This window comes from Sylvia atricapilla, chromosome 4, assembly GCF_009819655.1.
Source record: "Sylvia atricapilla isolate bSylAtr1 chromosome 4, bSylAtr1.pri, whole genome shotgun sequence".
Taxonomy (NCBI): Eukaryota; Metazoa; Chordata; class Aves; order Passeriformes; family Sylviidae; genus Sylvia; species Sylvia atricapilla.
In genome coordinates, this window is record NC_089143.1 from 12,852,212 (window position 1) to 12,865,334 (window position 13,123).

Genomic DNA, 13,123 nt, shown 5'->3' on the forward strand with positions numbered 1-13,123 from the left:
ACACTTATGGGAATATATACATGAATTTTGATAATTGGAAATTAGGGGGTTATTTATTGAAGACGTAATCAAGGAAATGGGAAATTCACTTAACAAGAGACTTTCAAGAAATATTTGTGAGAGAAAATAGTAAATCAATATGGTAAATTTTTGGAAAAACTTTCTTTTTTGCAGGAGATTAGAGTTGGTTAAAAATCTAGATAGCAGATTTCTTTTTTGGTTTGGGGGTTTTTTTTGGGTTTTTTTTGGGGGTATTTTTTGTTGGCTTTCTTTTTTTTTTTTTTAATTCTGTTTTCCAGTCTTTCTTGACAAAGAACAACTAACATTTTTTTCAGCAAATAGAGAACAAGCATTCCTGAGTTCCAATATTGTATAGTATCATTACTTTCCAGGAGGCAAAAGTAAGCATTTCACATTGTAGTATTACTAAAGCACCTCTTACATTGAGGTGATGTGAAATTGTTCACTTAAGAACATTTAAAATTGGATTAATAGAAACATTAAGAAATATAGGAATCAATTCTGCTTTGAAGCTTATGCCATGACTCGTGCCCTTCATTACAATTATGTGTGAAACTATTTTAATCCACTGCTGAAGTTCAGCCCTATGTGGATTTCCTCTTTCCACATAAACCTAGTGCTGATAGGAAGTACCAGGTTGTGAGTAGACAGAACACTCTGTCCATGATATAAAACCAGCCCAGAAAGCAGCACTTGGCAGGCATTGTTATTCAAAGACTAATGGACTTTGTATCAGATCCTTTTACCTCAGTTGTTCTTTGCTCTCCTCTTTCCTGAGCTGACAGTCTCAACAGGATGCTAGTTAATGCTTGTGGGGGCATGAGCATCTCTCCAGTGGGCAATAGTCTCACAGTGCTAACTCATTTTATACAAGCCAGTTAACTGTCACCTGAAAGTAATGACTTTCTATCACTGCTGAACTGGATTCAATTCTTTTACTATTTATCTTCACAGTAATAAACAAATTTGTCTTGTCAGTTTGTTTGGTTAGGCCCTTCTGAAAAAGAACCTTCCAAATGTTTGTTACCTATGAGAGAAAATACAACAGTACCAGGCAGAGAGGAGAGGTGGTAGAGAGAATATTTTAGTTTTATAAGTTCCTCAATTAACATAACATTTTTGATAACATTTATCAAGAAACTTCAGGATAACATCTTTCTTTATGTTTTGGAAAAGTTTTTCTAATTAAAATTCATAGCATGAACAACAGCATGTGGGACTCTACCTGCTAAAAGCTAAAGGCAATTGTCTCCTTTTGAAGAGAAAAGCAAGAGAAAAATATTCACTTATCTAAACCTTTGGGGGCATCTTGGGTTTGTCTGCATTTTCCCATTACTGTTTGTGAGATTAGATCTGACTGTGTCTCCAGTTTCCATATCCATGCTCCTGGCAAGAGAGCTCTGCCTCTAAGCAACATCCTTTGTTAGGAACGGTGTGCTGTGGCAGTATAGAGCCTGTCCTCTGTACTGTCATTTATAAAATTTAGGATGTATTCTTCTTTGACTCTCACAGCTATTTTGTTTCATCATTCTCTGTGAGCAAGCTTCTTATGGCATTGTTATTTCCCAAAGTTTAATTCTGCAGATAATACCATTTCCAGTATGGGAGGAAACAATGGGTGGGAAAAATCAATTCCATTCAAGCCCCTTGAACACTGCTGTTGAGTCAATCATATTGAATAAAAAAGATATAAAGACATTTTGGTGTAGCTTAAATCTGATTTTTTCACATTACCCTTTACCCTTTGTCTTTTGGTGTCATCCAAGTAGAGAACTATGGGCAGAATATATTATTTTAAAATTGCTTCCAAGAAAATGAAAAGATAATATGGTGTCAAATTATTAAATTCTGTTTTTCTTACAGCTTTTCTCAGGCCAGTATTGATTGCTAAAATATGTGAGGGCTATCTGGAGCATGCTAATAGTAGAACCAAAGTCCATGCTGTTTCTCTCCTCTTCTGCTTCACTGTGCTGGAAAGAGGGCTTCAGGAAGTCTGTGAGTCATCCAGGTAGATTACTTGACTCTTGAGTCATACTGTTCAGGCTCCTTCTATATTCTCACATGTCCCATTTTTTCACTTCTCCAGGACTGCTTTTTTTTTTTTTTTTTTTTTTTTTCCTTACATGCTTTCTATATCATTACAAAATTTCTTTCATCATGCTATTACAGTTTTCAATAAGCATGAAAGCTTTTTGTACATCTAATTAAGCGGGTCTCATTTTAACTACCTTCACTCACCATTTTGTTACCAAAAATAGTTTAACTGAATAATGAAACTGCATTAAATACAATATATTAATCATGCTGTAGGGTATTTAATCAGACATCCTCAAACACAACTAAAATACTTAGATTTCTTATATTTAAAAAATCAGCATATGTAACAGTGTTACTCATGTTACTGTTCTTTTGTCCATTTAACCCCCTTAGCCAAAGTGACCACCAGAAACCTAGAAAACAAGCATACTTTATTACTATCTCACATGCTCAAATAATAGCTGTGTATGAGATACCTAAAGCAAGCACATTTCCAGATCTGTCAAATCTACTGATATATTACAATAATCCCTATATTATTACTACAATATGTAGCAGAATATGAAAAGAATGCTAGCAAAAATTTTCTAATTCATTATCAGGGAATGATGGCCACTGTTAATAGAATTAGATATTGAGATACATTAATAAAATAGCATACCGTGCATATATAAGTTTATCTCTCAAATACTTTGTTTAAGAAAACTATTAGGTTTCTATTCTCCACTCAGAGAAGTTTCTGTTATTGACTATCAACAGTAGAAGGTAAAAAATTACATGAACTCTTCTTGCCTTCTCTTAGTAATAAAATTTGCAATGTCATATTCCACTGATAATGTTACTTCAATATCTCATGATGATGTGAATCTCATTGCACTGCCCCCAAAAGGGACAGATTTTCCTCTTCAAAGAAAATATGAATTAATTTGAGCAGAACAACTACATAAGAAAACCACTGACTGTGCAGCTGAAAAACCTTAAAGACAATAGGACAGCAGAACACAAACACTATACACCTTTTGAATTCACAACATTTAATTTAAAAAAACCTTTTCCCAGAATTCCCTCTGTGGCCACTATTGGTATTTATAGAACTATTACAATTTCAGAAAAAGACAGATGAATCCTTGGATCAAGAAAATAAATCTGACGTAAAAATATTGGGGAAGAAATCTAACACTTTCGTGAAAGAGTCCTATGACTTGTTTACACGCAATTTTAAATATGATACACTTTGATTTTTCTTCCCTTTCTGATGAAATAATGCAGATTGCTTATTAAAAGAACAAAGGCCCCTGCAGGGATCTTCAGGGCTCACTTGTTCCTTAGATATAGCTAAAAATCAGATTAAAACAAGTAAGTTGGAGAAGCTCATATAGGCACATTGGATAGCAAAAGGGCACACAGTAATCAGTATAAATTAATTATCTATACTTTTCTTCCTTCACTGCCTTCACATTTTACTTTTCCTATTATCCAAATAGAAGTTTACATTTATGTCATAATTTCCTGTTTTACATTAGAAAAAGAAGTACAATCTTTATTTATTTATTGAATGATGATTTTTTCCTTTCTTAAAAGCTGTATAAGATTGGGTAGATCTTTTAAACATGAATGGCAAGTTATCTACAATAAAAGATTTCCAATTAACAATAATAAAATTTATTACTCTAGTCTACAGGAAAAGAAAGCATCTTATAAAATACTGATTACTTAATACTTACATAAAATACTGATTACTTAATACTTACATAATAAATGCTGACTCTTTTTTTTGTGTGTGTGTGTGTGCAAAAATTCTGTTGGAGCATAAAATCCCAGTTGGAGTGTTGTTGGAGTGTTTTGGTAGTGGGGATTTTGTTGTTATTGTTGTCCCTTGTCCAAAACAAGTCAAGAAGCCCTGAAATATTAAGTTACTGTACAAACAAATTGAAGTAATATCCTAAAAATTCTAATGTATTTCTTGTTTTAGCATAAGCCATATTTTTTTTTTTACTTATTCAAGACATTTGAGTTGGGATTCACATCAAATGCTGGGTTGCTGTTGAAGCAAAAAAAAAAAAAAAAAATCAACAACGTAGGCGATACTGTAATAATATTCAGGAATACTTAAATATCTGAATTCATATTATGCTGGCATTTAAATCCTCTTGTCATCACAGAAACAGTTCCATTTCTCTGAAAATAAGTTATAAAATATAAATCTAGAATAGAACTTCCAGAACTATAGATGGCACATATCATACTGGAGCTTCTAATTCCTTTAAATACTATTCTGTAGATTTAAGCAGACTAAACTTACCTTTAAATTTTCTAAAATACATAGGAGATACACACATAAGAGATACACTTCCCTTCAATTTTTTGGGGTTTAAATCTTTTGCAATAATAACTGAATGAAGAGCCTCTTATGCAACAACAAATGTTAGTATGGGTGCAAATCAATACATTCTCATGAAAAAAATTTCTATCTACTGCTCCCTTACAGGCTAGGAAATTTGGTTTTCCTTTGTCCAATCCAAGACTTATGGGACACACAATCACTTTGAAAACTCTCATTTGGAAAAAGAGATATTAAGAGTTGCATGCAATGGAAACTGGACAAATTTGAATATGTAAAAGGGTAAAGATTACTAAATGCACATTATGTAGCTCAGGGAATCAGAATTCCCAACTGCTGATGTATAGAAGACTACTTGGAAAACAAATCAGTTTATTTCTCCTGCTATATTTTTCCCTGAGCACCTTATTTTGGCCACCAGATGATCTTTGCTCTAGCCTTACACATTACCTATATTTTCCATATTTAGAGGAAAAAGTATTTTTCACTGAAATTAAGATGAAATACCCTTATAAAACGTTTGGTTTGGATCTTCATTATACCGAATATCCATTATATTGCAGATTTGAAGAAATAGAAGGATCTAATGTTGTCCAGGAAACTGAAGAATCTGTCATTAAATAAAGCCAACTGGGAAATACAGTATGTTGAAAGGACTCATCGGAACAGAGGAAAAATAAATTTCCGTTGAATCTTTGCATTAGGTTTTTTTTCAGGAAAGAGCCTGCCTTGGATGCAAAGGTTGCTAAATATTCCATTCATAAACCAGATGTCTGTTCTTCCTTGAGTCTGTAAATTTTGGAATGCATTTTGCCTTCCATCTACATTGAGGACTGCGACAGTATCAAAGGGAGTTCTGCAATCTGCATCAGTAGGAGGCTGCCTGAGCTAGCAGCTGGCACAGAAGACTTGGACAAAAGCCTAACTTCACTAAGTCGGTTGCAAAACCTTCATCAAACTGGAAGTTGATGTTCAAATTATCACTTTTTGAGGGGTGCACAACGTTTGGATCAATTCACAGCATGACAGTGGACATACTGCTTTACTTTCTGATCATTTAGTTCTCCACTTGTCAGTTTAGCATGTTTGTTCTTATCCACCTCAGTGAATTGATTTGAAATTCATAGATGAGGCAGGTTATATAACTGCAACTGTCTAGATCTCATGAGTATTTGCAGTGAGAACTGACTCACTGAGATGTGTACAAGTGTGCACACCCACATGTACATACAAACTCTTCCCTCACTGCTTCATCCTATAAGACATAACTGCAGGTTATATCTGGTTATTATTTGGTTCTTTAAAAATCCAAAGTCTTCCTCCACTTTCAAAGTATTGCTTAAAAAGTGATGGAATGCAAACATGGAGTTCGTTTTTTAAAGGGTAATAAAAGAAATCAAAGATTTAGTACATGGCATTTCAAGTTATCTGGTATCAATAGGCTATTTTTAACCGTGGTGAACAGTTATTGCTGTGTGCATTTTCTTTTTAAGAGCAGGATACTGAAATCAGGAGTGGAGGAAGAATTCCTATAATACGATTTTTTCAGAAAAGAGGCACATGCTGTTCACTCTGCAGTCCAGAAGGAGCTAGGGCAAATACAATGAGAAAGCAACTGAGGGAACAGGAAGAGACATACAATTCTATTCAGAAAATCAGAAAAGTGCTGAATACTTTGTTTTGCTACCAATGTGTGGGGGTGGATTTCCAATACAGAAATACGCATTCCTTCTTTGATTCCAGCAGATCCAAGCATATGTTCTCTGAGCAGTTAAAATCCTGATCAAGCAGAAAACCATTCACAGCAAACTCAGGTACACCTCACGAACAGAATAGAGAAGTTGTTGATATTTGTCTGGACAGTCAAGGTAATTAGAGAAGATATAAAAAATTGTTCTGTTGTCTTCAATGAGAGCTATTTCTGATCATATTTGGTGTATATTTGGTGTAAAGTGCTTTACTTTGCACTGTGCATTTGAAGCCAAATGTAAACACAGAGTAGTAGTTAATATACAATAAACCTTAGTGCAATGACATACAACGAATAAACTAACTTCTCAACTTTGTGTGGTAAATTATTACCTCAATGAAGTAAGCATATATGTAAAAACATATATCAGCACTAGAAATTTGACACAAAATGTATTTCCCTAATTTCTATTTCAAGTATATATACATAACGCTTCAAAACTCTTAAAGAATAGACACAATATAGTTTTGAAACTTAAAGTATTAATGTGCATATAGGCTATCAAACTTATTCCTCTGTTGAAAAAATTCACAGACATATGGGGTAAAGTCATCTAAAGGAACACAGTAAAGATCTGAAATGAAAAAAAATCAAGGAGAAAAGCAGACAATGTTCTTCTCAGCCAGGTTCCCTGCCTTACATTGCGCTGCACTAGTGTATCAGGGATTCCTGAACAGTTTGTCTTCTGTCTTACAAGCTGGTCTTCTTTTTTTTGGTCTTATAAAATGTCTTTTCACAGATCTTATCAGAATGCTGTATTCTCAAAAAAAAAAAAAAAAAACCTGCTTCAAGATATAATTCATCACTGAATATGTATGTGTTCCAAAACATTACCATGTATGTTGCTAGTGTTACAGAATCCAAAATTCATCATGTGCCTAATTATAGGTTAGGATTCATCAGAAACAAGGACAAGAATCCTAACATATTTGTATTATGTAATAATTCTTGCAGCACATTCTTGCATTTTGGGTTCATGCATGCAGGGTGATATTTAAGAAAAAGCAGATGTATCAGCCATGACAGAATAAAAAGAAACCAACCAAACAAAAATGGAACTTTTACTGTGTAATCACTACATTGAAAACCTTTGCTGTCTCAGCCTCTCAGATGGACTACTTACATCAACATTTTCAGGACCCAATTTTAAAACAAATTATTCTCATGCAATTTTATGACCTGAATTCAAGAGAAAAGAGCATTTGAAAATAATGGGAACTGCAAAAATGCAGTCATTCTCTGAAATAAGTCAATGAGTCTGTTTGCCATTATACAATAAGGGCAGTTATTCAAGAACATTAGGCTGTGTTATTTGCATTATAAAAAGCCAAATAAAAATAGATTCTGTAAACACAGGTTCTCTAAATTAATAGATTCTTTTCCTTACACTTTTGTCCAAAGAACAGATTAAGAATCTATTTCACAAGTAAAAATGAAAGAATGCCCTTATAGATAAAATTAATTACATTTATTAATTGTCAAAATTCACTTTGCGTTTTCAAGTCATCATTTAGTACATTATGGACCCCTTCCCTATACTGATGGGGGAACTTTGACACTTGCAGTCTAAATCTGAAATTATCATTGAAAATGGAGCATATTATCAGACTATGAACCGAGGTAAGGCACTTCTTCTCCCTGGCTTTTATTTCTTCATGTGTCAGTCAGAGAGTAATTTATCTACTGATTTCTTTGTGGGAGTCAAGCAACTGAATCACAAAAATTCTGAGCTCCTTTTTAAGCTCTGCTCCTTACTTTATCTGTGACTTCAGACATGCCACTTAATCTTTCTTTACTCCATTTCTCTCTACAAAAATGGAAGCTGTAAACCATCCCTTTATTTTCCTTCTTTCACAGACATATCTGCTCTTCTCCAACCCTGTTTGATATTGAAACATGAGCTAACTTAAAATTCTGCACTGCAGATCAAAGACATGTTCATGTAGAAGTACCTGAGCTAGCTTTAAGGCAGGTATCTCAGGTGTGGCAGACAGTTTAATTAGGACTGCATGGAAACAAATCTCGAGGGAAGATCATACAAGCCATAACCTGCAGTCCTGCAGTTTCATCACTATAGGTCACCTAGCTAAATTAAACAAAAATTAAAACTGATTATACCATTACATGCATTTAAAAACAGAAATCAGGGGGTAGAGAGAAGGAATATAATGAAACATTTCTGAGAGCTGCAAGAAACCTGAGAGAGACCTAAGAGAACCAGGTGAAGGGAAATGAAACAGAACAATGAAAGCTCTGTTTAAAGATCTTATCTGTAATTAATAACATGGGAATTAGTATGAAAAGGCTGTCTTGTCCATTCCTCAAATTGTGAGAACACATCTCCAGCTATCCCTGCCTTTGCTAGAAGAAATAGAACCTAGGAAGATTTAGAGGAAAGGTAAATTTTAAGGAAACAGAACAATCCACAGTATTTAAAAAGTAAAATGGAATGCTTCCATGCTCTTCCTGATAATGAAAAAAGGAATAGTCACTAAAACAGTTAAAAAAGAGGTAAAAAAACCCCAAGCAAACCCAAAACAATTTTGGTAACCTTCAGAGGATTTCACTGTTGAAAGACATACTTCAGGTCAGTAACTTGGCTTGTGGTAAATTAATGGTGTTTTAGTAGTCTTGTTATTATTATTTAGAAAATCACATGCTGACTATTAACTTATAGAGTCAAGAGGAAAAGTCATTCTGGAAGTTTCTGTCACAGGGTTTTTTAAAATTTTCTTCTGAGATGTTGTATTAGGCACGGTCAAAACTAGAAAGCTATGACAAAAGACCAGGAAACTAATTTACCATGGTAATCTATTTGCCCTTGATATACAAATATGAATGTAATGGAAATGTTCTTCAGAAAATTATTGTGCAATTTATATTAAGACAGTATCATTCTAACAGCAAAATCAGAGAAGGCTGCACATATGAGCAGAATTTCCTTGTAAGGAAAGCTCCAAGGGCAGGGGATAAATTAGCTCAGAAGTTACTTTTGGTTCTGCAGATTTTACTAATTAACAAGATCTTTGCATACTGAATTTTCACAGTCAATCTGCTAACATTTCTTTTTTCTTTCTTTTTTTTTTTTTTTTTTTCTCCCACATCTGACACCACAGCTAATCAGCAGAATAAAACTTCAATCTACATCTGACAGTCATGTAGGCTGGTGGGCAATGTACACCATATTCTAAGAAAATCAACCCCCTTACCCTTTTTTTCCAAATTTCCAGAGTTTTATTCTCAACTGAGAAAATTTAAAGAAACTCTTCACAGCAAACAGAAAGTTGAATTTCCCATATACTCTGCCTGTGAACTGAGCCTTCTTACATTTGCCTTAACTATAAAGAATACTTATTTTCCTTAAATATCTAGGCTTGAAAAAAAAGAAGAAAATATATTGGCAGTTTTCATGTGCTGCGCTGAAGATTATTATTTTAAATTCTAAAATGAAAAGACATTAGTTATAATTTTATTGTTTCACACCAACTAAAATTAAATTGCAAATATTTGAAGTAAAAAATATTAACTAAGATCCCTTCCAAAATACTGTTTCCATGGCAAATCTTCATAAAAATCCACTATAAATCCTGACTAAAACATAATCTAGCCAAACACTGCAAATTACCTAGTGTCCAATTAAATGTGATGAATGATTGACAGACTTCAAATTCAAATCAATGTCTGTCAGAATGATCTATTAATATTGAAGACTACATTATAAGAATTTGAACAATGCAACAGTTAAAATACAAGTGGACTTAAGAATCATATGACAGAAAAGTCTCACTCAAATATCAGGTACTACACATATGAAGCATCAAAAGTACATTCCATTCTGTTCCATCATTATTTGCAGATTAATGTTAACAGAAATTTTGGGAGGTAGATGACATGCCACTGTTGAAATCGTATCTTTAAAATGTGACAGCAAAATCCAGAAGTCCATAGAGTATAATTTTCACCACAATATCACCCAAATTTTAAAGGTTTCTGTTCAAGGTTTTATAAAGGAGGAGGTAATCCTAATTCTATGCATGTCTTACCATGCAAAAATTTTTACTGGCAATTTTTTTTCATTCACCATAACCTAATATATTTATCTACCTCTATGTTTCTATCTATTAATTTTAGAATATTATTTTCAAAACGAAATCAAATAAATTATCCTACAAAATAAAAAATAAACTATTAAAGAAAAAAAATCCAAAATGTTTTAAGTTTTAGAATGTAATTCAAACTTTTGCATCAATACAAAAACTTAAGCTATTTTGCTTTAACTTATGACACTGTTCAAGCACTTTTTGTTTTCAATTACACTTCCATTAGTGTGATTTTCTTTTCCATTGCATTAAAATGCATTAAAAATTATATTCATTTGTGATTCTACAGTTTCTCCAGGGTGGATCAGGCATATCCCATGTCAAAATACTTTCTGAACTTAGAACTTCATGTCTACAAATTCTCTACATTTCTGTATGTCAAGGGAATTGATAAATTATTTGATTTTTTTATGCTAACCACAAAATCTCACTACAAAACAGTCAATAAAATAACCGGCCCAATTTAGGTAAAAACTCTATAATGTTTTTTTTCCTGACATTTTTTTTCCAGTAATACCATTATCACTTTTTCTCCCCTACCACATCCCCAGAAAAATAAAAGATAAACAAATATATTCATATAAACAACCAGGGAGAATATATAAATGCAAATGTATAAACATACATAACCTAATATATCTTTATATGGATAGTACTATCTTCCTTTTCAGTCAAATAATTTTTTTGCTATTGGGATATACACTTTAAGCATATGTAGACTGCTGTAGCTATTCTTCAGTAATATATTATTGGATTTGGAAATATCTTACCATGAAAAATAACATAGCAACATGGGCTGACATGTCTATCTCAGATAAGACATAACCCAAAGAACAATTATTCAGTATTATAATCTCTGAACAACTAACATGCACTTTGCCATACTAATTAATTCATTCTGTGACAAAAAAAAATACACCACCCTTCTTGCAGGTACCCACCTATTACAATTAAATTAGAAATTTTCTGTTATTTCTTTGATTATCAATAATCTGTACACTTTGACATGCATTAATTTATTTTGTTATTTATGGGCAAATAAAAATACAATGAAGTCCGTTTCTGACTTCATAAAATTTTAGATCAAGGTCAAAAAGTGGAGAGCATTGAAATATCTGTGTTTTATAAAATATATTTCAAAATGAATAAATCTTTTTGGTTTTTTTAATCCTGAATAGTTTCATAAAGAAAGAAAAACATAACCTAACCTGAGACTTATATTAGCATTTTTTGGTTTTTAATAATAGGAGAATTTCTATGGAATAAATAAGTATTTAACATTTTCCCCTCTACATAAATGGACCCTGAATTCAAATGAGATGTTGTAAAAGTACTGTACAAAAAAAAAGCGGGAAGAAAAGAAAAGTAATGTTCTTCTATTCTGAATAATGAAGAATGGACCTTACAATGGGTTTTATTTTGAAGACAGCCTATACAATATTTTTTGGGAAAAGAGAATTCTCTAGAGCGGGGTTTTAAAATGTTTTGGTTTTTTTTTCCTGATTCTGTATATATTACATTCTGGGAAATTTTCTAAGTATGTTTTGAATCAAAAATGGAAGGAAATGAGAATATATGTCCTTTATGTTCTTTTATCTAAAATGAAAAGCGTGTAATTTTATTCAATTACCATTTCCCCAGACCTTTACTGATATTTTTTCAGTGTTTTAACTGCTTCTGCAGTATAGATTTTAAGTCACCTAAAAAAAAAAAGAGCTATTTTAATTGGTCTTATGTTCCATTATCTTGCATACCTGCATTTTAACAAACTTTTAAGATCAAATAATTACAATATTAATTATTTAATATATTTATTTATGGGTCTTTTTTGGACTGACCTTTCAAAAGTCTACTTAGTATCACTTACTAGTGAGATTATGTGTGTGAATGTCGTGTTTGCCCCTACCATTTTCCATATGCTCTGCCTCACCAACACTGCCATCCGGCGTAGTCCTTTCGTAGTTGTCCTCTGGGAGTGGAAGGGCACCCAGCCTTGGCCCTGATGAACTCTTACTGCTTGGTGTTTCTGACTCCTCCAGACCGCTGTCATAGCAACTCTGCAATGACCCTTGATGCGGGTCCTGAGGCTGACTCACAACAGAAAACGTCACTCTACGAAACGGCTGCAAGAGAAAAGATTCTGAATGTCACTGCAAAGTTCAGTCTTTGAACAACTGATTCTCAAAACATGACTTAAGCAAGCTAATATTTTAACATTTACCAATTAAACAGTTTTGTCTACATTAAAGCAAGCAGAAAGTACAGTTCTTACATAAAAGGCCACTGGACAGGGTATGCATGGGCTTTTACTGTAATACATTGTCCAGAACATTCACACAGTTTATCATATCTTCCTTTCAATGGCTACATGGGCTAAGAAAGAGAGTAATAATTATTTATAAATTTTCTACAGTTTCTCTATCAATCAGTTGTAATAAGTTAATCAGAATTAATATCAGACTGCATAAAGGTACTTGGCAGTGTGTGCACATGATTGTGTAACATTGTGTGGGTGGGTAAAAATGCTCATCTGTAAACTATATTGGGAGTATTATGAACATAGCAACACAACCATAAAATTTCTCTAAATTTACTACCTGTGTTTCTGACAGCTAGTTAACATGAGAAAGGAGTGGGGGGAAAAAAAAAAAAAAAAAAAAAAAAAAAAAAAAAAAAAAAAAAAGGACAAAAATATTCTCATAGGTCCTTTGCCATGAAAGCCAGTGCCTGGAGACAGGGTGTGTTGCCAGCTGACTTAATAAAGCCTTTAAAGTACCACAAGCACAGCTGACACAACATGCTTCCACTGGGACTGTACAAACATGGATTGTTAGAGATTTGTATTCATTCAAAATGACAGATATTACTGTTGCT

The 13,123-nt window shown here is 33.0% G+C and overlaps 1 protein-coding gene across 1 annotated transcript in view; it reads right to left on the bottom strand.

Moving 5' to 3' along the window:
• Positions 1-13,123, bottom strand: part of PCDH7 (protocadherin 7) — a 265,687-nt gene that overhangs the window by 129,335 nt on the left and 123,229 nt on the right. Inside the window, exon 2 of the mRNA XM_066317140.1 lies at positions 12,156-12,372. Coding sequence (XP_066173237.1) covers positions 12,156-12,372 — 217 coding nt within the window. The remainder of the gene's footprint in view (positions 1-12,155; positions 12,373-13,123) is intronic.